Source organism: Pseudorasbora parva, chromosome 14 (genome assembly GCF_024679245.1).
Source record: "Pseudorasbora parva isolate DD20220531a chromosome 14, ASM2467924v1, whole genome shotgun sequence".
Taxonomy (NCBI): domain Eukaryota; kingdom Metazoa; phylum Chordata; class Actinopteri; order Cypriniformes; family Gobionidae; genus Pseudorasbora; species Pseudorasbora parva.
Window position 1 is genome coordinate 31,480,757 of NC_090185.1, and position 27,175 is coordinate 31,507,931.

General features: G+C 43.1%; 2 protein-coding genes across 2 annotated transcripts; one reads left to right on the forward strand and one right to left on the reverse strand.

Annotated features, from left to right (window-relative positions):
- Positions 1 to 43: 43 nt before the first annotated feature.
- Positions 44 to 17,488, reverse strand: zmp:0000000606 (interferon-induced very large GTPase 1). The gene is made up of 4 exons (XM_067416250.1): positions 15,887 to 17,488; positions 15,159 to 15,770; positions 14,671 to 14,738; positions 44 to 5,208 (listed from the first exon to the last, which is right to left on the reverse strand). Exons 1-4 carry the CDS (start codon positions 15,897 to 15,899, stop codon positions 445 to 447), a joined length of 5,457 nt encoding a protein of 1,818 aa, XP_067272351.1. The 5' UTR covers positions 15,900 to 17,488; the 3' UTR covers positions 44 to 444.
- Positions 17,489 to 24,258: 6,770 nt separating this feature from the next.
- Positions 24,259 to 27,124, forward strand: LOC137039595 (piggyBac transposable element-derived protein 2-like). Its single transcript, XM_067414898.1, has 2 exons — positions 24,259 to 24,365; positions 24,863 to 27,124. Exon 2 carries the CDS (start codon positions 24,878 to 24,880, stop codon positions 26,735 to 26,737), a length of 1,860 nt encoding a protein of 619 aa, XP_067270999.1. The 5' UTR covers positions 24,259 to 24,365; positions 24,863 to 24,877; the 3' UTR covers positions 26,738 to 27,124.
- The last annotated feature ends 51 nt before the right edge of the window (positions 27,125 to 27,175 follow it).

Sequence of the window (27,175 nt, forward strand, 5' to 3'; positions counted from 1 at the left end):
GCACTTTGTCAAGACATTGAACACTTCAAATGTCCCAGTGTACACTGCAGATATTGAATGCTATAATTTGAGGATTATTAACATTTACTCAATAATGTTCTTAGCTTCTGTTATACTCAACACATTTAAATGTTTATCGTGTTTCTTTGATGAACACTCCCATATTCTGAATAATAGAGCATAATATTACATAGTCATCCAAATATTTTATTCATTAATAAAATACAATGTTTTTATTCTTACAAGTTAACAAAACATTCATCGGTACATTTTAATCTTTGTTATGAATAGCTAACTGCTTCTGAACTCATTTCCCCTGAATGTATCATATTGAATGTAATTTATAGCAATACAAAAAAAATTTTTTTTTCTTCTTCAAAATTTTAGAAACTCAACTCTGGTCTTTGAATTAGAGACCTACACATGACACATTTTCATCTGTCATTAGATATATTCATCCAAACTCTCGATAGCTTGCTCTTTTGAGTATAGGCTCCATCCATATGAAATATTTTCCCACATTTGGAATGTTTTCTCAAAATAATCTTCCAGATCTTTCTGAAATCTACACACAAACCACTTCCAGTACGGCAGCTCAGATAAGTCCGGGGTGATGCTCCACTCTGCATAAACATATCCCGCTTTTCTGTATTCTCTGCATGGAATCCACTGACCCGTATAGAACATTTTACCAGTTCTCACTAATGTTGTGCAAAAATCTGCACTGAGGCACTCTGTGTCCTCATAACAGCAGCCGGTGAGTCCATCCACTCGATGGAAAGGGACGCTGTGATCTCCAGTATGGTTTTCTACAGTGTTGGTGCAAGTGGCTGCACAGAATGGACACTGAACCCAACAGCACTGAGAAAGATGATCAATCAGAATCTCATCTGGTCTGTCGTTATGTTCCAGATTTTCTGGAAATGTGTCTTTGCTGAATTTATGTTGTATTTCAGATGATACCGAATCAAGTTCTTCGCTTATTACATCTTCTAAAAGATTGAAGTCATCGACACCATCATGACTCACACCACTGAGGTCCTTTACAGAGAATATCAGCACATCTGAGAGCTGCAATGTGAAGTGATCCAGCCACTTCTGAACATTTCCGCTGGTTGTGGTGACCAGTATAGTTGCTCTGTGAGCCGCTGCCATGATCTTCTGCTGGAGGAGTTTAATGTTCTCCTTCATCTTGGGCCGAACACAGACTCTGAAGTTATCAGTGATGTAACGATTGACTTCATCTCTAATGAAACTCTTTAAATGATCTTTGGGACTGAAAATGTAGTTGATATATTTGTTAAAATCCTCCTGTTCTGCCAGAGTCTTGAGTATGTGTTTTTCTAGTTTAGATCTGTTTCCATTTAGTGATTCACATTTTGTCTTAATTTCATTAGTCAAATCTATGGCAGTATCTTTGTAGACACTCTTTTGAATTGGCTCTTTTAGTTTCTGACAGATGATCTCACCAAAAATAGCAGCTGATGTTGCACCTTGACAGTATTTCTGGAATATACTATAGTACTCTTTGCTCTTCTTTTCAAAGTAGAAAACAGGATCGTTGGCTTCCCTGAACTTTCTGTGCTGGCTAGTGATTACCTTGTTTTCTCTCTTACAGATGGACACTAACAAGTCCATGTAAAATTCCTTTGCAAACACAAAGTCATTGGGCCCTTGCTCATAATCGTCTACTCTTGCTTTGATGTGATCTGTGATTTCTTGAATGTAGGTTTTGTTGTAGCCCACCTTTGCGATGTTATATGCCATGATCATTTCGTCTGTTTGCTGAGCAATCTCATTGACTAAAGTTCTAATTTGTGTTTCAACCTCAAACTTCCGTTTAGCTGATCTGAATGCATTTTTAACACATCCTGTAATTCCACTGGATTTCTTTAACTGTACATAATCTGAATAATGCTGCACAGAGAAAACATCCCTGCTCTTCTTCCAGGCATTTACCGGGACACTTTTGTAGTTACTGAGGTATTGCTTCATGTCTTTTAATACATCAATATTTTTGATGGTAGGAGTTTCCGTTGTAATCTTCTTGACACACTCTTTCCAAAACTTTCCAAACTCTTCTTTCAGGACTGTTTCATCACTGGCTTTGTCTTTCAGTTTTATTGCAAGTTCTTTGCTCTTTTCCAAGAGAGCATTTTCATGCCGTGTTTTCTGAGCATCAATCTTTTTCTTCATATCTCGCTGCTGAAGAATCTCATTTAATTTCCTTGTTGTTTCTTTCACAATGTTTTCCTGAAGCTCTTTGATTTTGATGTGAAATGACACTTTCCACTGTATCAGTATATCTTTATCTTTGTCTTTCTCAAAGAATTCTGACATTGATTTTTCTACTTCTCTACTTTTCACTTGTAGTTTTCCTTGAAGATCGCTTTCTGAAACCTCATCTATTGTTTCATTTTCTATGTTGTTGTAGAGTTTGTTCTCTGTTTCCAGCATGGTTCTGCGCAGACTCCAGGACCACTTGCTGTATTCTGTCTCCAGTTTTCGGTATGTTGCGATTTCCAGAGAATTTCTGAAGCTGAACACAAATCGTTCATTCAGTAAAGCCTCCCAGAGATCCTTAATGCGACGTTTTAAGTGTGTCAGTTCTAACCCTTCGGATTTTAAGGCATGGGCAAAAAATGTTGTCTTTAGCTCTTGGATATTTTCGCAGTATGATGGGTTTGGTGGTGCCATCGGTGGGCTGCCCTCCCAGAGCTGTCCAAAATACTTTATATCCTTCTGTATATCAAAAGTAATGACATCACTGAAACATTCTGCATCACAGCCTTCATCTTTAGCAGCAAGTTTTGTCATCTCATCGAGCGTCTCCTGCAGCCGCATCCTTCCCTCCATGTTCTTCTCTCCAGCTGTGACTTCTGAAACGTTCTGATGCACAAACATGCAGCTGGGGTTCAGTTTGACCTTCTTCATCCTCATGAAGGCCTGAACAACAATCTGAAGAATCTCCTGCAGCTCTGATGGGCTTTCTCCATAGACATTTATCAATGTCAGATTACCAAGTCCAACAACAAATGTGGCCATTTCATTGTCCTGATGTCTTGTTGATCTTCCAGACAGTTCTAGAGCACGAAGTCCCTCAGTATCAACAACCATAATATAGTCAAACTTAAGCTGTGCTTTCATGTCCTCCGACACTCTGATCAGCTGCATGAAAGCTCCTCTGGTGCACCTGCCAGCACTGACGGCAAACTGCAGTCCAAACATGGCATTCAGCATAGTGGATTTCCCAGAGCTCTGAATCCCTAAAACTGACAGAACAAAGACTCTCTTGTCTCCCAGTTTCTCGATGAGTTCATGCAGAACAGCAGTAACCCAGACCACAGGAACATGAGCAGCATCTCCATCCATCAGCTCCAATGGAAATCCAGAGATCATCATGTCTGCTGCAAGACTCGGGAGAGAAGAGAAATTACACGGCAATCCTTCCTTGTTCTTATTCACTGATTTGCATGATTCATAGATCTGACCAATCTCCCTCAGGATGTTCTCCAAGCCAAAGGTTGCAGCTTGAAGTTCTTTGGATATCCTATCCAGTTCAGTTTGTTCATCTGTCAAATTTGTTGCCACATGTTGCTCAGGTATGACATTTTTTTCTTTCAGTTTTAAGACTTTTGACCATTTTTCATCATACTTGCAGCGTAGTGCAGAAAGGTCGGCTGAGGTATATTCATCCAGGAGGATTATGAGCCATTTTAGAAAAAATATCTTCTCATTTGGAGATTGGGAATTCATTTCTGTAATAAACAACTTCATGAACCCACCAATGTCCAACACATGCTGCTGTTCACGGATTTTCTTCATATCCTGTTTCTGTTTTATTTCCATGTCTATTTCATTTCCCTGAGATCGGTGTAGTTCTTTGTTCTTTTCACACCACTGATGCCACAGTTCCCCCTGGCAGGGCAGAAATAATTCTTTGATTTCTGTCAGGTTTTTATCCTTCAGTAAACCCATCATCTGCTGGGCTGCTTCTTTCCCTCTCCTGCAGTCATTGTCTCGATCCTCATCTACTCTGATACCTGTGAGTTTGGACACATCTTCAAGACTTAAAAAAGAAGCTGATTGTGATGACAATAATGAGAGACATGTATTTATAGCTTGCACAAGTTCTTCGGATACATCTGACTGATTTCTGTTGTTTAGTCCAATTTTGTATTTTCCGTTCCTAATTTTAGTTATTTTAGAGTCATCCTCAGTAAAAAGACAAATGAGTGGATTTCTGCACCTGTACAGGTTTTGGATCTTTGCTGCATTCTTGTCATTCTGGTCAGGTTGTGGTAATATAACAACACTGACGGAGGACATTTCAGTGAGGATCTGCAGCTGTTTCTCATGGTCTCCTGCATCACCATGGAGGTTACAGAATGCAACACATTGATTAAATTTATCTGCATCTTTCCCCGAGGGGCAGTACCAGGTGATCTCCACCACTCCATCCATCAGTATTCTGGTTTTGCTGCTGCCTGTGCAGTTCCTGTGGAAGAACGTGTTGTGTCTCTCATTGATCAGACTGTTCATCAGTTGAGACTTGGATGAAGACAATGGGCCAAACCTGAAGAAAGACACCATGGGTGTGTCTGCCTTCCAGATTGGTTGGATTTTACTGATGATTTCATTTTTGCTACCTTTCATCTTCCAGCTTTTATTGATTTGTCTGAATGTCCAGAGAGGAAACTCAATCTCTTGTGTGAATGGATCAGGAACAAGCAGAGGCAAAGCATACTGACACTGGGACAGTTTAGTCAAAATCAGCTGTTTTAGGAAACTATCAGCACAATGAAACACGGCCATCTGAACATCCATTGGGTGAATAGCATCTCTTCTGTTTGTTTCGGCAGGACACAAAGATATTTCTCTGAAAAAATCAGCATCAGTCTCATCTTCAATTACCGGTAAGTCATTGTTTATTTGTTGTCTGTCATCCTGTAAATCTATAGTTTTAATGTATCTTGCTCTGTAGTTCATCATCAGCAGTTTTTGTATGAAAGTCTGAATCAGGTCCTCCTCAGCACAAGACTCACGAGACTCTAATGAATATTTAGTTAGTTGAAGAACATCTGCAGCTCTTAGTTGAAAGGGGTGCCTTTTATCAAGATGAAGCCTGTGAAATAGATGCTCTACTTTATTCCCCCTCCTGTTTCCTTCTTGGTTCAACTTTTCACCATCTATTGATTGCTTCTCTCCCTAAAAAAATACACAGAACAAGACAGTTAGCTTAAAGAAGTGCAAAAGTTGAAAAGTTGTGCACATGGCAGATAAAATGTGCAAAACCATAGATTTAAGATTAATATGTGTTTTTATGAAGGCATAATATTTAAGTGTTGCAGAGAAAATGTGACACAAATATCAGTCTTTGCAGTACATTTATCAGTAAATACATAAATAACTCCAAACCCATAAAAGGCACATATCTTTGGTGCAAAAATACCTCACCATATCTGATGTAAATTCCAAACATGATGGGGCAACTACAATGGGCCTGGGGGTCTCCTACTCTCTTAAAATAAGTAATGGCTAACAGAAACAGTTTTCAGATTAGAAACTTTACTGTAACAGATTCCAAGGGTTCAACGGCCTTGCAGTACAGCGGCCAGATCCCAGGCCAATCTCAGCCCCTTGTGCTGACTGCAGACCTCAGCCTCAAAGTACCACGGAGGAAACCTGGATTCCTCCCGAAAGACTCCACGTAAGCCTTAAAGTTACAGGGGATAACCTTGTGGAGAACCATTCTTGCAGGAACTGCAGCACTTTACCGATCAGGCAGTTTACCAAGTCCAAAAACCAGTGAGGAACAACTGTTGGAAACTGCCACGCCCTGAAACACCAAGGGTGGCCGGGTTGGCAGAATGGTCCCCTGAGGGCACTAAGGAGTGACCGTGGACCTTTCACACACCGAAGGGGTCTGCCCTCTTTGCCAAAGCCTTCTTTAAAAGAATGACTGTCCTCAGATCAGTCTTTCTTGTAAAAGGCTTTTACATTTTTCTGTGGGGGGTTTGGGATGCAAAATTCTCTTTTTGCTGCCTAGTAGCCCCTGAGACCTGAGTTTGATTAGGGAGGTAGCGCTGAAATGCTGAAAATATTTACTGAATCGCTGAAGAGGCAAGAAGGCAATAGCGGAGCATCCAACAAAAAGGATTAGTCTTTCTCATTAAGCTCTGACAAACTGAGCCAGAGATACATCTCAGTAGGCGTCAGCGCTGCCATAGAATGACTGATGGCTGTGGCCATTTCCTTGATGGCCCAGAGAGACAAATCTGTAGCCCGTTGCAATTCTTGGACTGCATCAGCCTCCACCTCTTGCCTTGATCCTCACCTTGCAACAGTGCAATAGTATGCAAACTCGCACCGGCAGGGCCGGCGCTCCGCACACGCACATCACGCACTGCGCGTAGGGCACCAAGTGCTTGGGGGGGCAACAAAAAATCTGGGTCGTGAAAAAATCATGACAATAGGCTACTAGTATAAATGACAAATAAAATATTTCTAAAAGCATGTTAATATACAAAAGCAATACAAAAGTAATATAGGCCTAGACCAAATTAGTCGAGAAAAAGGTGAATCTCTGTGCCAGTCTCCCTCTGGTGCCCCCCCCCCCCCCTTCCCCACCTCCCAGTGGTCTGTTCGATTATGCCTCAATCAATGTCAAATTTGGCAGACACCGACCTCAGACATGGCCTTGAAAAGGCACCAAGAGTCGGGGGCGGAAAAAAGAAAAAAGAAGAGACAGCGGGATGATGCTCGCGGGTCGCTTGCAGGTAAGACAATAGCCACGTTTACATGCACGTTTTTGAAGTAAAAAGTGCTGGGACAAACGCTGTTAATATGAGAGGGTGTTGCCAAGCTGTCTGTGGCATTATGCCAACATTATCTTAATAACTTCTAACGAAATAAAAAGTTTACCCCTCAGAAAAATTAACTTTCCTCTCAACATTATAACCTGGTGTGAGCGCGCCGCGGCGCGCACTCTTCAGTGGTGAAGGCGCGCGCTGTGTATCGCGTCATATAAGGACGCACACTCAAAAGTAATCGGGTCAGGTCGTTTACATGGTGAAACTTTTCGTTTGATCAGTTCATGAAAAGGTTTATCCCACCCCTCTCAAACCGATTACAATTTCATTCGGTTTGGGCATTTTTATTCCGATTGAGGTGTTTATATGGAGCATTTAAGTGGTCTGGCTGTCATCAGCATCAATGGGGACGTGGCTCAGAAACTGTCATATGATGACCTGATAGCTGATTTTGCAGCTAGGAAATGTAGGCGTGTGCCTCTGTAGGGCCTCTGACAACTGATGGTAGTGAAAATGTTTAATATAGTTCTATAGAATAGCAGAATGGTCTCTTTATAGAGATGTAGTCCCTCTGTTGAGTAATTTCTACTGTGCAGTTATGCATGGTTATGCATGGGGGGGGGGGCACCGCCAAGCATTTGTGCTTAGGGCACCCAAATGGCTAGCGCCGGCCTAATCTGCTGCTGTAAGCCTAACCCACCAAAGCCAAACTTGTTTTATATGGTTTGGTGGGTAATGTTGGGGCCTTGAGGGATGATGCTGTATTAGGAAAACATGCAACTTGCAAGCATCTGTTCCACAACAGGCATCATCCCCTAATATTAGAATAATAAAGCCAGAAGTAAAAGGGACAAATGGCTGCTCTGTTTTGGACAGATTATGAAGTGTTTACTGTCAAATAGCCTAGTGTCACATCAATAAAGCTTCTGCTCAGATACTATAAATTTACTACCAGATAAACGTTTGGACACATTACTTTTTTGAATTAATGTTTTTGAAAGAATTATCTTATGCACATTAAAGGGGGGTGAAACACTCAGTTTCAGTCAATCTCATGTCAATCTTGAGTACCTATAGAGTAGTATTGCATCCTTCATATCTCCGAAAAGTCTTCAGTTTTATCATATTTATAAAAGAAATATAGGCTGTACCGAGTCTTTCCGGAAAAAACCGAGCGCCCGGAGGCGTATCGTGTGGGCGGAGCTAAAGAATGACGAATGTGCACAAAGCGGTGACGTCCTGAAGCGTGGAGAAACCCATCGCTATCTCAGCTAATACAGATAGTGATCCAGAATCAAATCTGAGGCAGAAATAAATTGAACAGGAGAAACGGCAACATCAGGACGTCCGTCTCTGTGGTAGGTACTGTATTTAGTGGCCTGTCAACATTTGTGTGTCTTTACTCGCAGTTTATGAGGACATGATTCGGTTTATGGACTATTGTATGCGACTAAACCTTAGCAGTAGCAAGCAAAACGGTATTGCACGTCAGACTAGTGTAACATTATATATAGAAAAGCAATGGAGTAACCGTTAGCGCATTTGAATGACGAAGCACGCGATCGTGTCGTTTACTGATGTTTACTCATGCGAAGGTAGCCAACAGCACAGACATTTGAAGCAGTTTAACTCACCGGCTGCTTCCAAAGCAGGACTGAACCTTTATCGCTGGGACCGCTCCGTCAAAAACACACTTCTTTGGTATGATTTGGTGAAGTCCTGTGACAGCAGTGGCGTGTAAATCCACTTTGAGACGCGACTGAAAGGATGTTGTGGAGCTTCCCGTCATTTCTGCATTCAAAACGGTTCAAATGCAGCGCTGCCTTTCCGGAATGCTGTGCTGAAGCGTTGAAGTCGCTCGACGTCACCCATAGGAATGAAGTGGAGCGCGGTGCGCCACATAAGTGTTCACGGACGACTGGATCTGCACCTGAGAGACGGCGTGCATTTCCTCTCTCTCGCTCTTGTCACGCGCGCGCACCCTACCGGGAGAAGAGCCCGTACGGCCCATACAAGGACCTTCCGATCTATTAACGTCAAGTAGACCCATACTCTAAAAAAACTTGCCGAAACTTGTGAGAAATCGGAAGGAGTATTTTTAACACAGAAATACTCCATCAAACGTCCAACATTAGTTTTTGAAACTTTGTTTATGTTTAGGATGGGAATCCAAGTCTTTAACAGTGTAAAAAGCTCAGTATGCATGAAACAGCATTTCACCCCCCCTTTAAGCATTGTCAAAATTGCTCATTGTCTTGATTGTTCACGTGTCTAGTTTAATCATTAGTCCTTGTGTATTTAAGCCCTCTTGTTTGCCATGTGGTTTGTCTATAGTATTGTTTGTGTCACTACTGTTGGTGAGTTCATGTTCAGGAGCCTATTGCACAAAACTAGGATAAGGGATTAAGCCGGGATATCTTGGTAAACCTGGCTCAATTTATCCGCTAATATACAGTTATCTTTCTTTATCGTTATCGTTCTTGGTATGAGTGTGCCTTCAAGGTACATTTACACGACAGTGGTGTATTAAATTTTACATACAGATGACTAGATCACCAAGATATCCTGGCTTAATCCCTTATTCTAGTTTTGTGCAATAGGCCCCAGGTCATATTCTGTTCAATTGTAAATAAACGGCACTTGGGTTCTCATCAAGCTTGCTGCAGTAGATTTACGTAGTGATGGGCAAACGTCTCGGTTACGTATGTAACCCTTGTTCCCTGAGGGAACGAGACGCTGCGTCGAAACGCTGTGAGAACGCCTCTGTGTTAATGCGTCGTGAAGCGCCTGTAGAACCATTCCATCGGAAAAAAGATTGATCGTCGGCGTGATGACGTCATCGACCGGAAGCTATAAAGCGTCCGTGAAAACAAACAGGAACTAACTTCTGATAAAGCCTGAAGTAAGTGATCACGGACACGCCGGGAGTATGGCAGAGCGACGCAGCGTCTCGTTCCCTCAGGGAACTAGGGTTACATACGTAACCGAGACGTTCCCTTTCGGGGAACTCGAGCTGCGTCGAAACGCTGTGAGAATGCTTATACCCACATCGCCATAGGACCAGGTGTCTCGTATGTGTGAAGCCGAAGCGCACACGGTTACGAGAGAACCTGCGCCCCAACAGTAGATGCCAGGTCTAGTTCGTAGAACCTGACGAAGGTTAGCGGAGACGACCAACCGGCCGTGTTGCAGATATCATGGAGGGAAGCCCCCAACAAAAGTGCTTTTGAAGCAGCCATACCCCTAGTAGAATGCGCTCGGACAGCCAGTGGAGACGGCTGCCCGGCCGCCTCGTAAGCAAGTGAGATGGCCTCGACCACCCACTTGCTCATCCTCTGCTTGGATACTGGGGCCCCCTTCTTAGGGGGTCCGAAACAGACAAATAACTGATCAGATTTCCTCCACAGGGCAGCTCTGTGGACATATGTATCCAACGCCCTCACAGGGCACAGCAGATTTAATCTTTCCCGGTCTGACGTCGTGAACGGAGGAGGACAGAAGGCTTGGAGAGTAATGGGGCCCCGTGGGCTCGTAGGAACCTTGGAGACATAACCCAGCCTGGGATGTAGAAAGGCTTTCACCATCCCCGGCGCAAACTCTAAACATGAGGGCCCTACAGACAGGGACTGAATATCTCCTATTCTTTTGAGAGATGAAATGGCCAAAAGAAAGATGGTTTTTAGAGTGAGGAACTTGTCCGAAACCTCCTCTAAAGGTTCGAACGGCGGCCCAGACAAGCCCCTCAAGACAATGGCCAAGTCCCATGCTGGGACCCTCGAGTGCATAGCCGGCCTCAACCTTAAAGTACCACGGAGGAAGCGTGTAATCAGAGGGTGTCTTCCCAAAGACACTCCACCGAAAGGGACGTGGAAGGCACCCAAGGCCGCCACGTACACCTTTATTGTTGAGGGGGTCAACCCTGCCGAGAACCTTGCCTGCAGGAACTCCAGCACTGTACCAACCGGGCAGTTAACTGGGTCCCACTGACGTTCTCTGCACCATGCTGAGAAAAGTTTCCATTTCAGAGCGTACAGCTTCCTCGTGGATGGAGCTCTGGAGTGGAGGATGGTCTCTACGACCTCGGCCGAGAGACCTTCCTCTATGAGCCTAGCCCCCTCAGAGGCCAGGCCCATAGTTTCCACATCTCCGGGCGTGGGTGCAGGAATCTCCCGCCTGCCTGAGAGAGTAGATCCCTCCTGGTCGGAATCTCCATCGGAGTATGGAGCCACTAGAAGTACTCGGGCCCCGTCCCGGCGTACCCTCTCCAGAACTCCTGGAAGCAAGACAATCGGGGGAAGGCGTACAGAGGTAGCCTCAGCCACTCCTGTACCATGGCATCCAACCCCAGCGGGGCTGGATGGGTCAGAGAAAACCACTGCGGGCAGTGGGAATTCTCCGCCGAAGCAAATAGGTCTATTTCTGCTTTCCCATAAACCTTCCATAGGAGCTCCACCACGTCTGGGCGGAGTCTCCATTCCCCGGGCCTCGGCCCCTGCCTCGACAGGCTGTCTGCTTCCTGATTCAGGACCCCCGGGATATATACTGCCCTGATTGACAGCAATTTCCCTTGGGCCCACAGGAGGATCCGATGAGCCAATTTGTCCAACGGACGGGACCTCAGACCCCCCTGGTGATTTATATAGGCGACCACCGATGTGTTGTCTGACCTGACTAGCACATGGTGGCCCCTGAGGTCGGGCAGGAACTGTTTCAATGCAAGAAACACTGCGAGCATCTCTAGCCGATTTATGTGCCAGTGCCGCTGATGTTCCTGCCATAGACCCTGGGATGAGCGACCACTCAAGGTCGCCCCCCAGCCCGTGAGAGAGGCATCTGTCGTTAGCGTTACGCGACGGACACGAGCCCCTAATACGGGACCCTGAGATAGAAACCCCGGGTTTTTCCACATGACCAGAGCACGTAGGCATCGCCGCGTGACTGTGATCGTGCGGAGCGGATTTCCCCTCGGGGAAAATCCCTTTGTTTTGAGCCACCACTGCAGCGGCCTCATGTACAGTAGGCCAAGAGGTATAACGTTGGACGCTGCTGCCATGAGACCTAACAGTTTCTGGAACTGTTTCACAGTGACGGCCCGGCCTAGCCTCTGTTCTTTGACTGCTGCCAGGATCGATGCTATGCGTGTTGGCGATAATTGCGCCCGCATTATTACCGAATCCCAGTTCACACCTAGAAAAGTGGTTCTCTGAGCCGGAGAAAGCACACTCTTCTTGGCGTTCAGCCTCAACCCCAACTTCGACATATGCGCGAGAACAGCATCTCGATGCTGAACCGCCATCTGCTCTGTATTCGCTAGAATCAGCCAGTCGTTGATATAATTCAGTATGCGGATGCCCTGCAGACGCAACGGCGCCAGAGCTGCATCCACACACTTGGTGAATGTGCGGGGTGACAGTGCTAGACCGAAAGGAAGTACTCGATATTGGTATGCCTCTCCCCCGAAGGCAAACCTGAGGAACTTCCTGTGATGTGGAAGGATGGAGACATGAAAATACGCATCTTTGAGGTCTATGGTGACAAACCAATCCTCTAGTTTGATCTGCGACACAATCTGTCTGAGTGTGAGCATCTTGAACTTGAGCTTGGCCACCGAGCGATTTAATAGCCGCAGATCTAATATCGGGCGTAAGCCCCCATCCTTCTTCGGCACGATGAAGTAACGGCTGTAAAACCCAGACTCCCTGCTGGGAGGGGGAACCCTCTCTATAGCCCCTTTTTGCAGGAGTGTCTGTACTTCCTGTGCCATTACCAGAGCCTGCTCCGGGCCCACCTCTGTAGGTAGGACACCGCTGAAAGGAGGTGGCCGACTTTTGAATTGAATGGCGTACCCCCTTTCTATTATCTGCAGGACCCAACGAGATATATTTGGTAGACGTTTCCACTCGTCTAGAAAATCTACTAAGGGAACCAGCCTCTCGAGGCTGGCCTCTGGTGTATTTTGAGCAACAAGCACAGTGCCCTGAAGTGGTGGACCGGCAGGGAACGACTGACTTGACTGCTCGGGGGCCCGCGGAGACCGACTGCGCCCCGGCATTGCGGCGGGGTTGGCAGCGCGGCCCCCAGAGGGTGCCGCAGGGAAACGGGTACCGTTAGCAGGGGTAAACACCGTTTCCCTACGGGGGGAACCACCCTCAGCGTCCTGACACTTCTGGCGTCAGGAACGCTTCGACGAGGCCTTCTTGGCGATCAGGACTGTCCTCAGATCAGCCCTGCCCCTCGAAGGCCTCGTCTGAGAGCGCCGCCCCTCGTCCCCACGCTGAGGGGGAGTTCGGGTAGCGACGCTCTGCTTCTGTTTTACCCTGTGCGAGGCGCTCGTACTCGGTTTGGGCTGTTTGATGTCAGCAGCAGCCCCAGGGACCTGGACACGGAGAGGGAGGAACTGCTTGAGCGCCGCAGCTTGCTTTTTCGACTCCTGGAACCTCTCGGTGACAGTGTGAACTGCGTCACCGAAGAGGCCTCCAGGAGAAAGCGGCGCATCAAGCAGGAAAGCTTTCTCCCTCTCCTTGATGTCAGTGGGGTTTAGCCATAAATGCCTCTCCGTGGCCACCAAGGCTGCCATAGAGCAGCCAACACATCTGGCCGTCTCCTTGGTGGACCGGAGAGCTAAATCCGCAGATGTACGCAGTTCAGCCTGGCCACAGCTCGCGTCAGAACCTCAACGAGCTCCTCGCATGCAGGGGACAGAAGTGGCGAGTCTTCAGTCTCGATGCTTTCAATGTCCACCTCCTCAGAGCTGGACAGTTGAAGCACCGGCGACTCTCTCGGGGGGGAAGAAACCGCCATGCGAGCTTCCATGCCCCGAGAAGAGCCGCTGGATGGTGCAGGTGAGGGCAGAGATAAGCCAGCGCCCGTCTCTAACCCCTCTGCAACATCCAATTGTGATCCCCACGACTGCAGCCTCCGCTCCGCCTCGGCAGCAGCGGGACCAGAGCCGCGGGGAACACGAGCCAGGGCACCCTCCTCAAAGAGTGCCCGGCGGGAGCGCAGCGTTCTCAGCGGTAACTTCTCACAATGCTCGCAAGCAGCCCCCTCGAGGGCTGCCTGGGCATGCTGCGCTCCCAAGCAGGCTACATAAAGAGAGTGTGTATCCCCACCCGTGATGTAACGTGGGCAGAGATGAACACACCTCTTAAAACTGCTTTCACTCGCCATAATCTATTTTATCTATTTTCTATCTATTTTATTTTCTCTTTGTTTTGTTAATATATATGAAATATTTAACAAAAAGGGTGGAAAAACTCTTCAATAGACAGACAAAAACACCAAATAGACAGACAGGTTCACACAGATCGCTTGCTGAAGGCTCAGAAGCTAGTTCCTGTTTGTTTTCACGGACGCTTTGTAGCTTCTGGTCGATGACGTCATCACGCCGACGATCGATCTTTTTTCCGATGGAATGGTTCTACAGGCGCTTCACGACGCATTAACACAGAGGCGTTCTCACAGCGTTTCGACGCAGCTCGAGTTCCCCGAAAGGGAACTAATAAACATATCCACTTGTATTGTGTCGAAGCTTCAAAACAATCCGGCACCCATTTTTACAGCGACCCCTGCTGGTCAGAAAAGTATATGTGCAACACAAACCAGGCTAAACATGCATAAAAACGCCTTTTACAAATTTAGTGCAAATGTTTTATTGAAAATTGCAATTAACTAATCATCTAATAAAAATAAGTATTAACTGTCTATAGCATTGTTACTATGATGCAGCTCGAGTTACCTCAAAAGGGAAATATGATAAGGAATGATAATAAGGAACCACTTACAGGTATGTCTACATTCATGGAATTCTTTCTAACTTCCTGCTCCTGGTCTATTTTTACACCAACTCGACACTTACCCCATGTCTCGCTCTTGAGTCTTTTGTAGAGGTGTTGTCCATACTCTTTTCAATAATTGTGGTTTGATCTTGTGACAGAATAGAAAAAGGGACAGAAATATTAAAATGGCACTGAGATTTTAATCTCATACATCATTGTGAAATAAAAAGTACTACTGTAATTTGTTTCTGGTAATGTCAGATTTATGTAGTCTAACTTAAAAAAAAAGTTGTGTTTTGCTTGTTAATTAGTTCCTTTATATATTTAAAGCCCTTTTCACTGTGTAACATGTTCACCTGCTCAAGTCTGTTGATTGATTTTTGAAGATCTTAATTTTCTTTGCTTTTGATTGTCTTTTTTATTTTGTTAAAAGTTAAAATTAGCATCTGAATCGGATCTTGACTGAGTATATGTTACAAGTATAAGTAGGAAAACTAACATTGGAAATGTTAGACTCAAATACACATGTTATAGAACAACATCAATGAAACCAAATCTATGTTCTTACCACTTTGACATCTCCTGTTTTGCACATCTTCTCTCTCTCTAAATGCAGTTTTGTACATCTCACTAGTGTAGCAGTGCTGGTTATTTTCAATGAACAGATTATCAATCCTGTTCATCAGGTCAATCATCTCTGACAGTTTGTTCATGTTCTTCGTGCAGGTATGATATCTTCCACCACATTTCTCTATCAGCAGCTCCAGAGCAGAGTTTTTCTTCAGATCATCTATTATAGAGTCAGACTCTTCCTCGCTCTCATAGGTGAAGAGAATCATCACAAACTGAAGAACTCTGTCACCAAATACTCTCTGAAGCCACTCAATACCCATCTTATCAGCATCTGTTAACTGACCCATTCGCACTACAAAGATGAAGGCAATGATTTTATTTTCATTCACTAGTTGACCAGTGAGTGGATCAAGATCAAGTGCAGTCTCATGTAAACCTATCATGTTGATTACTGAGATGCGATGTCCTGATATCTTCATCTGCAAAGGAGCAATCCTGGATATTTCTACATTTTTTATATTTGATTCTATTTCTCCAAGTAGAATATTGTCATGTTGGAACTGGACTGCCGCAGAGCTTCCAAATAACACAATGGTCAGATTATGATCTAGAATAAACACAGAACACAGAATAAACTTTGTTCTCAGATTTATCAATGCAACGCAATATAATAAAAAAATTCATTCAGTAATGCAAATAAAACAGATATTTTTGCTTTCTTACCCATACTGCTCATCAATGGATCAACAAAGCCAGACAGTTGAGGTGCTCATCGAGTTTAGAGATGTTCTTTTATTCTGCACCCTGTTCATTATCTCGAAAACATAATTTTAGGTGTGCATGAGCATGTGTATATAACATTAGTTGATTTTCAGTACTTTCTTTAGCTTGAGTTCACCATCTGAGGGATGTATGAGTATCAAGTCATAACTACAGAGCCTCTTCCTGTTTACAGCATATGTAAATATAGTTTTAGATCCAGTCCAACAGGATTTGCAGTGTACAGAAAACAGTCTTATTTAAAGTAAATCACATGGTCTATTTTCTAAAGACACCTGAGCAACCATGCAAGTTATTAAAATCATGCATGTCATGACTAACCATGTAAATTCTGTAAATCCCACGCCTGCCGTGAGCCGGGTTTGATCTCTCATTCTTTCCTTCAAAAAGTCTTGTTTTGATTCCTCATTTTGCACGTGCGCTCACGCTCAGAGGTTTGCGATCGCAATCGCCGCAAGAGCTTATTGGTTAACACCTGTTTCTCCTTGCTCTGATGTCTCTGCTGTTTGTACCTGTGTGATTTCGGCAATCCTATAAGATCATTACAAATCACACTGTACGACATGGATCTAATAAACTTGGGTACGACATGTGTACTATGTAGACTGTACGATGATGAATCGTAGGCTAACCCTGCATCCCAATTCGCATACTATCCATACTAAAAAGTATTCGAAAATAGTATTAGGCCCTGTCCCAAATGGCACCTTAAACCCTCACGGTCTTCCTCTGAGTCCGCACTTTCACGACGTAATGTCACTTTGACTGCCTGGAAGAAGTCTGCAGCGTAACCAGCACCAGTGCAGGCTCGGCAGAAGTGCGGATCGAGGGCGCATATCGACCTCAAAGTCGGCGCTCATGAGCACCCTTCTGAGGCCTAAAATGACAAATGGGACACCCTGCGGTCTCATGGACTTAAGGGACATTGTAAGTCCACAAGACCGAAAGTGCACATGAAGTGTGCCATTTGGGAGAGGGGCTTTGTATGTCCCAAATCATAGTATGTTGAAAAAAATATTCCAAAGATACCCGGATGGTTTACTATTTCCGGTCAGAACTCGAAGTGTGGATCAACGTACACTCTTAAAGGACAACTCTGGTGAGAAATTAACCTAGGTGTAATTAAAAGATGGTTGCAGGGTAGATCGTTCTCTGGGATGCGTTTTCATGAATATCGAATGTAAAAGTAGTGTCCCAAAGCTTGCATACTTTTCTGCTACACACTCAAAATGATGTACTTTTTCTTAAAAAAAAAAAAAGAGTACATACTTTTAGGACGTTGTAGAAGTATAGGCAAATTCAAATGCAGCATAAGAATAAGTAAGAATAAAACGTCATCAGCATGTGCTAGTGGTAAATTAATAGAGTCAGATAAACTTGGAGATTGTGGTTTTTATGTGTGTTGGAAAAAAATGAAGAAGAAGCGAAAGCAGAAAATATGGACGCCGCATATACCTTGACTAGGAAAAAGAGGCCAACTTGGCATGCTATTTTTATAAAAGCTAGTTTCCGCCAAAATAAAACTATTTAAAAGATAATTGTTACTTTTTATATCACAACTGCGAGATTTCATCTCGCAATGTTGAGAAAAGTCAGAATTATGAAACATAAACTTGCAATTGAGTGTTATAAAGTTTAATTCTGAGAAGAAAAAAAAATCATTTTGCAGATGAAGCTTATCTTTAAGTTTTAGCACCATATCATCTTGATCACCGTTTCCTGTTGCATTTTTATTGGCCAATCAGTAGAAGTATCTAGTAGCAGCAAACACTGTGAGATGATCACGCTGTCATAACAGTTTCGCAGGCTGTCTTTGGTCGCAACCTCTCTCACTAAACAATGTCGGACCACCATTTAGGTGCCACGACCACAGAAATCGCTATGACTGGTCATCTTTCATCTCAGCCCAAAATCACACAATGTGCTGCTGCTGGATCCGTATTAAACAAACACATTTCACAGTGACTAGGACTTCCCAACAGAAAGGAAGTTTTTTTTCCTAAAACCATCCATTTCCTCATTGTTATATTTACTTTGAATTGACTCTTTATTTCCACATCCTACAGGCACCCAAAGGCTGCTTTTGTTATAAATACAATCTCTCTGTGTCATGTAATTCTCCGTCACCCATTATTTTGTGCTGAATCAGCTGTGCATTGTGAAATGTTGCTCTACTCTATCTTTTACATTAATGTTCTTGTAAAATAAAATTCCTGTCATGGGAAATAAATTGACTCTGGCTAATACATTTTAACACTAATTTACAATAATTAACTTACATTAACTTATACAATTGAGTTGATGCCATAAAGAATTGAATGCACAGGCACATTTGTGAAAGTGTACATAAGATTATCAGTGTAAATTTCATGTTAACCCAAAATAAATATGTGTATTCTTCCATCATATTTATTTTGCGTTAACATGAAGCTGCTGTTTTCCAATACATGTATTACACTTACAAAATAACAGTAAAATACTGCAAATATTTTTTTGTTACACTTGAAAGATGATTTACACCTTTACAAAGCTTCTCTTGCTCATGCCAATTTAATTTACGGTTGCAATCTTATGCTCATTTTCAGAAATCTTACCCTGTGCGTGCATCTATTTACTTTCATATTATAAAGCAATAAAAGAACCTGATTGTCTTCACGTGTGTCTTTGTCCTGAATCTCAAATGGCACATACAACCTGTTCTGTTACATAACAGAAAGTGAAAATATTTGTTTCATTTTGTGATTGTACACAATTTCACCAATTTCTGCATATCTAATAGATATTGTAAACAAATCGCTGTTTTCTTTCATCTATGTACCTAAAAGTTCAATATAAACTTTCAACCAGTAAAGTTAACCAATGTTGAATTAACTGAGGAAAGCTGACTTTGGTGTGCACTGGTGAACCATGATCAATGTAAATTTACCCCAGTTATAGTGACCTTGCTTAATTTTTAATACGCTTAAAGTGTACTCTTTCTTACAGCATAAAGTGGTCAAGTAACTTAAAACATTACAATTCTAAAGTATCATTTAAAGTTTAGAGTGCAAAGCATTGTGATAAGAATGTTTTATTTTTACCTTTTCCTCCTAGTTGAAAGAGTCTCATGCTGTCTCTTAAGTTGTGTTTTCTGAACATAAATGTTCAACAGCCATTTCTCAATTCGCAATTTTGTCTGTTCTTAAGTACGTGTGGACTTGTTATCTGCCGCTGCCCAAGTATTGTTCCAATTCAAAGTTCACATCTAGCCAAAACGGGGCTAAAGGTTCCAATGGTGTAAAAGGCTAATTAAATTTTATTTTCCTGTAAACCATTTGATGGCACAAAAACTTGCTGCAGCACTTTCCAAAACTTCCAGTTTTCAAGATGCTTGTGGAAATTTGGCTGATCCTTAATGAGGGCAGCAGCAGTTGATTCTGTGCTAATTTACATTTACCAAAAGTAAACCATTTAATTTTAAATGTATTAAAATTAAAACATATAAAATACCCTCCCCCCACCCCTCAAATACTTAGCTACGTCCCTGATTCAAACGTGCAGAGCGGCGTTCGCTCAGTCTGGCTCACACACACGCGCACACACACACACACACACACACACACACACACACACACACACACACACACACACACACACACACACACACACAAACACAGCGAGTCTGCTGCGGTGCAAAGCCCAACAAACCCACTGGAGAAGACTGAGCTGCCCCAGAGCCCCTGAAGGTGAAGTGAGTTACCCCAGGTGTAGTTTAAACACATGTCAAAGGTTAAAACAGCCTTGTTAAGACAGTTGTTGTGACTGTCATGGACCGGTTCTTGAAAATGGTTAATTTTATTCCCTTGCCTAAATTACCCTGTGCAAAGGAGACAGCGGTAGCTGTCGTTGATCACGTCTATTGTTTACATGGCCTTCCGATGGACGTGTTCTCCAACAGGGGGCCCCAATTTGTGTCTAAATTTTGGAACGGTTAGTTTGTCTTCAGGGTTTCACCCCCACAGTAATAGGCAGTAATGGGAGAGAGGGTTCCTTCCTCCTGGAGTCATCGAATCTCATAGATTGAGTACGCTCATAATTCTTTACCAGTGTCGGGTACGGGCCTTTCTCTGTTTGAGTGTAGCCTAGGCTACCAGCCACCAATTTTTCCCAGTCTAGAATCTGACGTTGCGGTTCCCTTCGCCCACGCCTTCGTCCAGAGAGTGTCGTGACCCCTGGAGCATAGCCCAGGAGACTCTGCTTCGGGTGGGCATTCGCACTAAGGCCCAAGCCGATCGCCACCAGTCTAAACCTCCGGTCTACGTCTTGGGTCAAAAAATGTGGCTTTCATCTAAAAAACCTTCCTGCCTCTTGATTCCTGCCTCACTCATGAGTGACTTTCTGTGGTCCTAGGACTTTTCTAGCCTGACAAGCAAGACCCACATCAAGATGTTTGGTCTGGAAACTCACCATAGACAGGGCTCAATCCGAGGGGTGGGATAAATGGTTAAGCTTGTTGAAAGATTAAACATTCACCGTATCCGGTCGGCTTAACTCCGAACATATCTTCCTTTTTTAAGAATGACTTCAGTGCCGTTATTTGTTCTTTTCTCAGAGAAAAGCTTAACTCCAAGTCTTCCAGAGTCGCGGTCAAAGCTGATTCGAAAGACCGCCGCCATTCGCCAGTTTCTGTGTTTATTAGAAGCACGCAAACGCAACTCGGCCGTCGTCATTATGGCCCCGCCCGCCGACTCTATACACAATGTGATTGGCTCATCCTGAGTTAGGGGAATAAAGCTCAGAAGGGTATTGAGAGTTCCTAGACGACACTTCTGGGAAGATTAAATTTGCTGCCGCTAGGGTGCGTCTAGATTTCTAGGCTAGGACTTTTCATGAGTATTGTTACAGACTTGTGTGCTGAATAAACCGTTATTCTTTGTAATTAGATTCTCCTGTCTCTCTGTATAGTGTGACAACAACATGTGAAAGATATTGGGAAATAGTTTAAACAATGTATTACATAAGGTAATATACAGTCCGCCACAATTATCAAAGAATAAGCCACAAGACCAGAATAAGAGCCCAAAACATTACAAAGGGCAGCTTGAAACCTAAAAAAGGGTTTATATTGTCATAATGTCCAGCTCACTCTAGATTATCACACTTAATAAATACCAAATAAATATTTGCAAACATGGAATCTTGATTTGAAGTTTTTATTAGCTTATTTGTAGGTGACCTTAACATTTTTGCTTACAAAAATGGCCAATTGTAGTGCAGAAATTAGCAAGACAAACATTCCATAAAAAGGTAGTTCACCAACTTGTAAAATAGACCTGACCTAGCCCTTTACACTCTCCAAATGTTGAAAAGCAGTTTACAATACTTTACAAAATATATAATAATGCAAATAAAAAAAATATACTTGCTTAGCCTATAAAACATCTCAGGTTACACATGTAACTATGATTCCCTGAGTAGGGGAATGAGACACTGCATCATTGCCATTTCCATTGTCATTGTCTCCTTTAGACAAAGAATGATATGATGTGTATTACAGGTGTCCTCTTGTACTCACAGTTGCACCTGTAATCAGGTCACAGGCTTTTGCTGGACAATGATGAAGTTAACAACTGGATGTGCCAAAACTATCTTCAGTTAAACAAAACAAAACTGAAATCCCTACATTTGGAAACAAAGATGAAATTCTCAAGGTGAGAATTCGCATATCTTGAGGCTAAAGGTCTAATTACAAAAAATCAAGTCAGGAATCTTGGTGTGATTTTGGAGTCAGACCTGAGTTTCAGTAGTCATGTCAAAACAATAACTAAATCAGCATACTATCATCTGAAAAACATTGCAAGAATCAGATGCTTTGTTTCCAGGCAAGACTTAGAGAAGCTCTTTCACGCTTTCATCACCAGTAGGGACTATTGTAATGGCCTTCTCACCGGCCTTCCCATTAGACAGCTGTAGCTCATACAGAACGCTGCTGCCAGGATTCTGAGCAGAACCAGAAAATATGACCATATCACACCAGTCCAGGCTTCCAGTTACATTAAGGATAAATTTTAAAGTACTACTACTTGTTTATAAATCTCTCAATGACCTAGGACCTCAATACATTGCAGTTCCCTTTATCGAGGGAACTCGCTCTGCGTCATCGTAGATGACACATCGGGGAACGCCCTCGGCGTGACGCTACTGAAGTTCATTTGAAAAAGCCCAATCTTGATTGATGTTGCGTCATGACGTAACGAGTGACGGCATACCCGGAGGAATAAAGGGACGCCGGCACAAGCATACACAGCTTCTGCTCTTCAGCGGTCTGTGTTGATCGTTTGTCTATTTGGTGTTGTTTGTCCAAAGAGTATTATGTGGCAGGCTTGTGAGCCTCTTAGTTCTGTCCCGCGTCTGTTGAGGCAGCGCGGCGGCAGATCAGCGGGCTCGCAAATGAACTTGTCAGCGGGTCTTGGGGCTGCTGAGGCACTTTCTCAGTCCCTGCTGACAGTTCGGATGTTCTCCGTCCCCACATGGAAGCCCGGGCTGCGGCCTCTTCCCTCGAGGTGGAGAACTCACATAAAACTAGCAAATATGCACATAAAACTAGCAAAACCATTTATAAAACAAACTAAAACAAAACTGATATTTGTAGCAAAATTGAAAACGATAATAAAATAAAAACTAATTTAAAAATGCAAAACTATAATAACCTTGCTGCAAACATGCTTGTTGTACTGCATCTCTCATGAATGATGCATGTAACCTAGCCAGCCAGATCATGATAGACGTACCTGTCAAGTATCCCGTTTTGGTCGGGAAAGTCCCGTATTTTACCCTTCTTTCCCGCCGTCCTCCCGTATTAATATTTTCCTGTAAATCTCCCATATTTTAACGTGCGTTATTAAAAAAGAATAATACCGGAGGAAAAAAACAACAACATTTCCAATCCGAGCTCTGTAACTAGCCTCGCGATACCTGCCATCTACAGTAGCCTACAGTACTGTAGGTGGCCGTTGTCGCGAGGTTAGTGTGTGAGGTCAGATGACGAGTGACAGAGCGGGGGAAAAAAAACGAGATGGATGATGGACGTAACGATAGATACGGAAGGCACCCCTGCCAAAAAAAAAAAAAAAACCTCGTGTAAACACTGTGATCAATGGGACAGCGAATTTAATTTTCTGAAGAGGAGCAGGGTGGGGGACAGTCACGCGTTTTGTACGTTTTGTAACTGCAACTTCAACATCTCACGTCCGCATCATGTGCGACAGCGGAAGATCTTTTAAAGTGACAGTAACCACTTATAATGACAATGTAAAGAACAAAAGTAATTGCTTACAAAATATGCTCTGCTCTTGACTAAAAAACTTCAGTACTTTTAATAAGGATTCATCTATATATAATTCATAACTTATGCAGTCCAAATGATAAAAATATATGTATATTTCCTACTTGTTAAGCTTTTATACAGGCACAGGTACATATTAAATGTATTATTATTATGGGTTTATGTGAGGGTTTATTCCCCCCCCCCGAGCGGGATTTGTATTATATCTATATTCATTGAGTTGAATCAACAATCAAATTGAGAATTTAAATCTAATCGAATTGGAACATCTGAATCAATACCCAGCCCTAATTATTAATAATTAGCAGTCAATCAACTGTAAGTAAAAATAAAAATTCAATTGGTTTTATTTTGCACTATGTTTTCTTACGCATGATATAGTAAGCTATGCATTTTTTATTTAGATTTAAACTGGCAGAGTATGCATGCTTCACGAATACATTTCTAGACTGTGTTAGTACATTTCACTAGTTCACACTTACATCAATTAAATAGAGTAAAGATTATGCGTATTTGGCGTGCTGTCCGGGGAGGGCTCCGGGCTCGGAAATTTTGCCCGAACCCAGAGTAAAGCTACTAGCCTCAAACCCTATATCAGCTTGTATCTTAGGTTGTTTGCTTCAAAATGAGACTATTTTTACATGTCCGTGAGCAAGCATGGGCAAATGACACTGTAATATGTCACCGATGTCCAGATCAAAACATGTGATGCAGACAAATACTCTTATTAATGCTAGTTTTGAGTTTAACCATGCAGAGCAACCACTCAGTAGAGCATTACAATAATCTAGTCTTGAGATTGCCTAACTGTTCAGCATTTGTCAGGCGTTTTCTTCACAGCATATTATTCCTTCATTCAAATGAATCGTAGACTCAAGGCAGGCGTTGCTGATTTGCAACAGTTATAAACTAACTACCTTATTACTCCAGATACATATTTTATGAATTTTTTTTACTCAGAAGTACCACTGCAGGACTTGGTTGTCCATTAGCAACAAACAGTTTCCCACTTGCTCACCAGATGGCAGTGTAGTCTCACTTCCAACACGTCTGTTTCCATGGGTTCCCTGAAACTGATTTTCTTGGCATCAATTTTGTGTAAGTATCACTATCAACCTCCATTTATTTGAAACTAAAGCTGCATAAGAAGAATCATAAGTGTATATAGACACAGCAAATGCCAATTAGTAGATTTGATCTCTTCTGTATTTTTCCCCTGGTGCAGCTCTATTTACACGTAGCCGATTTGCAACGTGTGGCCAGATAGGTACCACTGGATACCACATGCTTTATCTACTAGTTTGCAAAAATTTTGAGCAACAGTTTATACTAGGGTTATTTTCCTATCACCAGTGTTTACTTATTACTTTGAGTTGTCATTGAGGGTATATCATATGGAAAATTTTATAATTTGGAGTGAAGTTACAAACAATCAGAGGCAGATTTGATCAAAAGCAATGGCACAATACCATGTTCATTTGACTGTTTAGTGAGGAAAACTGATGTAGCCTAAATTCCATGGCACTTTTATTAGTACAGATCATTATGTCAAAGCATTTTTTGGCAAACTACCTAACAGAATACTCTCTATGCAGGATTTGCAGTGTGTAATGGCAGGCAAACGAAAGTGTTACTCAGTCGGGGAAGTCATTGAGTACATTTGCCTTCCTGATGGTGCTTTATCTGACACAGAATCCATTCCAGACGATAAAATTGCTGATCCAGATTTTGAGGAATCTCCTGAAGCATACGAGTCTGACTCCAGCTTTGATGATGATAAGCCACAGGCAGAAATACCAAAAGCTAACCTCAACCACCTTGATGTTGAAATTCATAACATACATGCAGACAGTGACACTGAGGTCCCAGATGACAATGAACCTCAGCCAGGCCCAGCTCCAGTCAACAAAGAGTTTTCTTGGAGGCAGAGGAAACCTCCAGCAGCTGACATAGACTCTTCATTCAGAGGACCTGCATTCTCACCTCCCCCAGACGAAATACCAAGTCCAAAGTGGTATTTTGATCAGTTCATGGACAAATCTGTGTTTGAACATATTTCTCACCAATCTAACTTGTATGCAGTTATGAAGAATGGCCCAGAACTGAAAACAACCCCTTCTGAAATAGAGCAGTTCATTGGTTTACACATCTTGATGACCGTAGTACGTATGCCATCGTACCGCATGTACTGGCAGACGGCAACCCGCTACGACCCAATTGCGACAGTCATGGGACGTAAGCGATTTGATAATCTACGTACATACATTCACATGAACGACAATACCAATGTGAAGCAAAAGGGTGAGCCTGGATACGATCCATTATTCAAGGTGCGTCCAGTTCTTGAGAAAGTCCGTTCCAACTGTTTGAAGGTTGAACCAGAAGAAAACCACTCCATTGATGAGCAGATGATCCCCTTCAAAGGAAAGATTGGAATGAAACAGTATATCAAGAACAAGCCGCATAAATGGGGAATCAAGGTCTTTACTCGTGCAGGTGTCACTGGACTAGTCTATGACTTTGAAGTGTACACTGGAAAAGGGACCGTAACCAATGAGCGTGGACTTGGTGTTGCCGGTGAAGTTGTGCTTCGTCTCGTATCAGAAGTTCCAAAAGGACTAAACTACAAGTGCTTCTTCGACAACTGGTTCACTTCCCCTGAACTCATTGTGGAACTGAAGAAAATGGGAATTCTAACAGTTGCTACCATCAATCGTAACCGTCTCCGTGGATGTACCCTCAAGAGTGACAAGGAACTCTCAAAGGCCGGGCGTGGTGCGTATGAAGTGAAATACGAAAAGACAAGTGGGATGTCCATCGTGAAGTGGTATGATAACAAGGCAGTGTTGCTGGCATCATCCTTCATTGGCCCTGAACCTGTTGAGAGATGCAGAAGGTGGTCGAAAGAGAAGAAGGAATATGTGGAAGTGGACAGACCCCACATTGTCAAGGTGTACAACCACAACATGGGAGGAGTAGACTTAGCAGACATGTTTGCAGCTCTCTATCGCATTGACATCCGCCCACGTCGTTGGTATCTGCGCATCTTGTACTACTTGATTGACCTATCACTGGTCAATGGTTGGCTCCTCTATCGCCGTCATCTCACCCAGAAGCAGGAGAAGAAGTATATGCCACTTCTTGACTTCCGTGTTCAAGTTGCAGATGCCCTCATCAAGGTTGGCAAACAGGCTGACTTGAACAGTAGGAAAAGAGGACGACCGTCATTGGAAGATGATCCAACGTCCCATCAGGCTGCCCCACCTCAACCTCCACTTCAGAGGATCTCTGCACCATCAGTTGATGTCAGATTAGACCGATGCGATCATTTCCCCATCCATGCTGAGAAACGTGGACGATGCAGACTGTGCAAGACTGGCTACACGCAAACGGCCTGCCTGAAGTGCAAAGTACTTCTGTGCTTTACAAAAGACAAAAACTGTTTCTTGGAGTACCACATGACAAAGTGACTTGGAAACATAACCTACTCAATGAGGATTTGAGATATTGGATTTGGATCCCATATTGTTACATTGTTCTCCCACTGAAAAGCACTTTGTTACATTGTTCTCCCACTGAAAAGCACTTTGTTACATTGTTCTCCCACTGAAAAGCACTTTGTTACATTGTTCTCCCACTGAAAAGCACTTTGTTACATTGTTTGAAAAGTTGCATATAAAAAGTTATTGTTCATATCATATTCAGTCGTCAGTGTCTTATTACCACACTGGGCCAATGTTGCAAATCTGCAACATCCCAGAACGCCTTGCATGCGAAGGTCTCTCTAAAAAAAAAGTCAGGATTCTATTGTAATACCCCATATGATGATTTTCCCCAAATATCAGATTTTTCCTGTTACTAAAACTTAATTTGAGCCTGAGAGGGTTAAGCAGAATTAAAAACAACAC

What these genes read in the sequence shown, in the direction of transcription:
- zmp:0000000606 (XM_067416250.1), bottom strand. An exon ending in AAACAGGAGATGTCAAAGTG is followed by an intron (nt 14,739 to 15,158) that starts GTAAGAACATAG and finishes TTCTGTCACAAG; the next exon opens with ATCAAACCACAATTATTGAA. An exon ending in ACTCAAGAGCGAGACATGGG is followed by an intron (nt 5,209 to 14,670) that starts GTAAGTGTCGAG and finishes GTATTTTTTTAG; the next exon opens with GGAGAGAAGCAATCAATAGA.
- LOC137039595 (XM_067414898.1), top strand. Translation starts at nt 24,878, where the DNA reads ATGGCAGGCAAACGAAAGTGTTACTCAGTCGGGGAAGTCATTGAGTAC.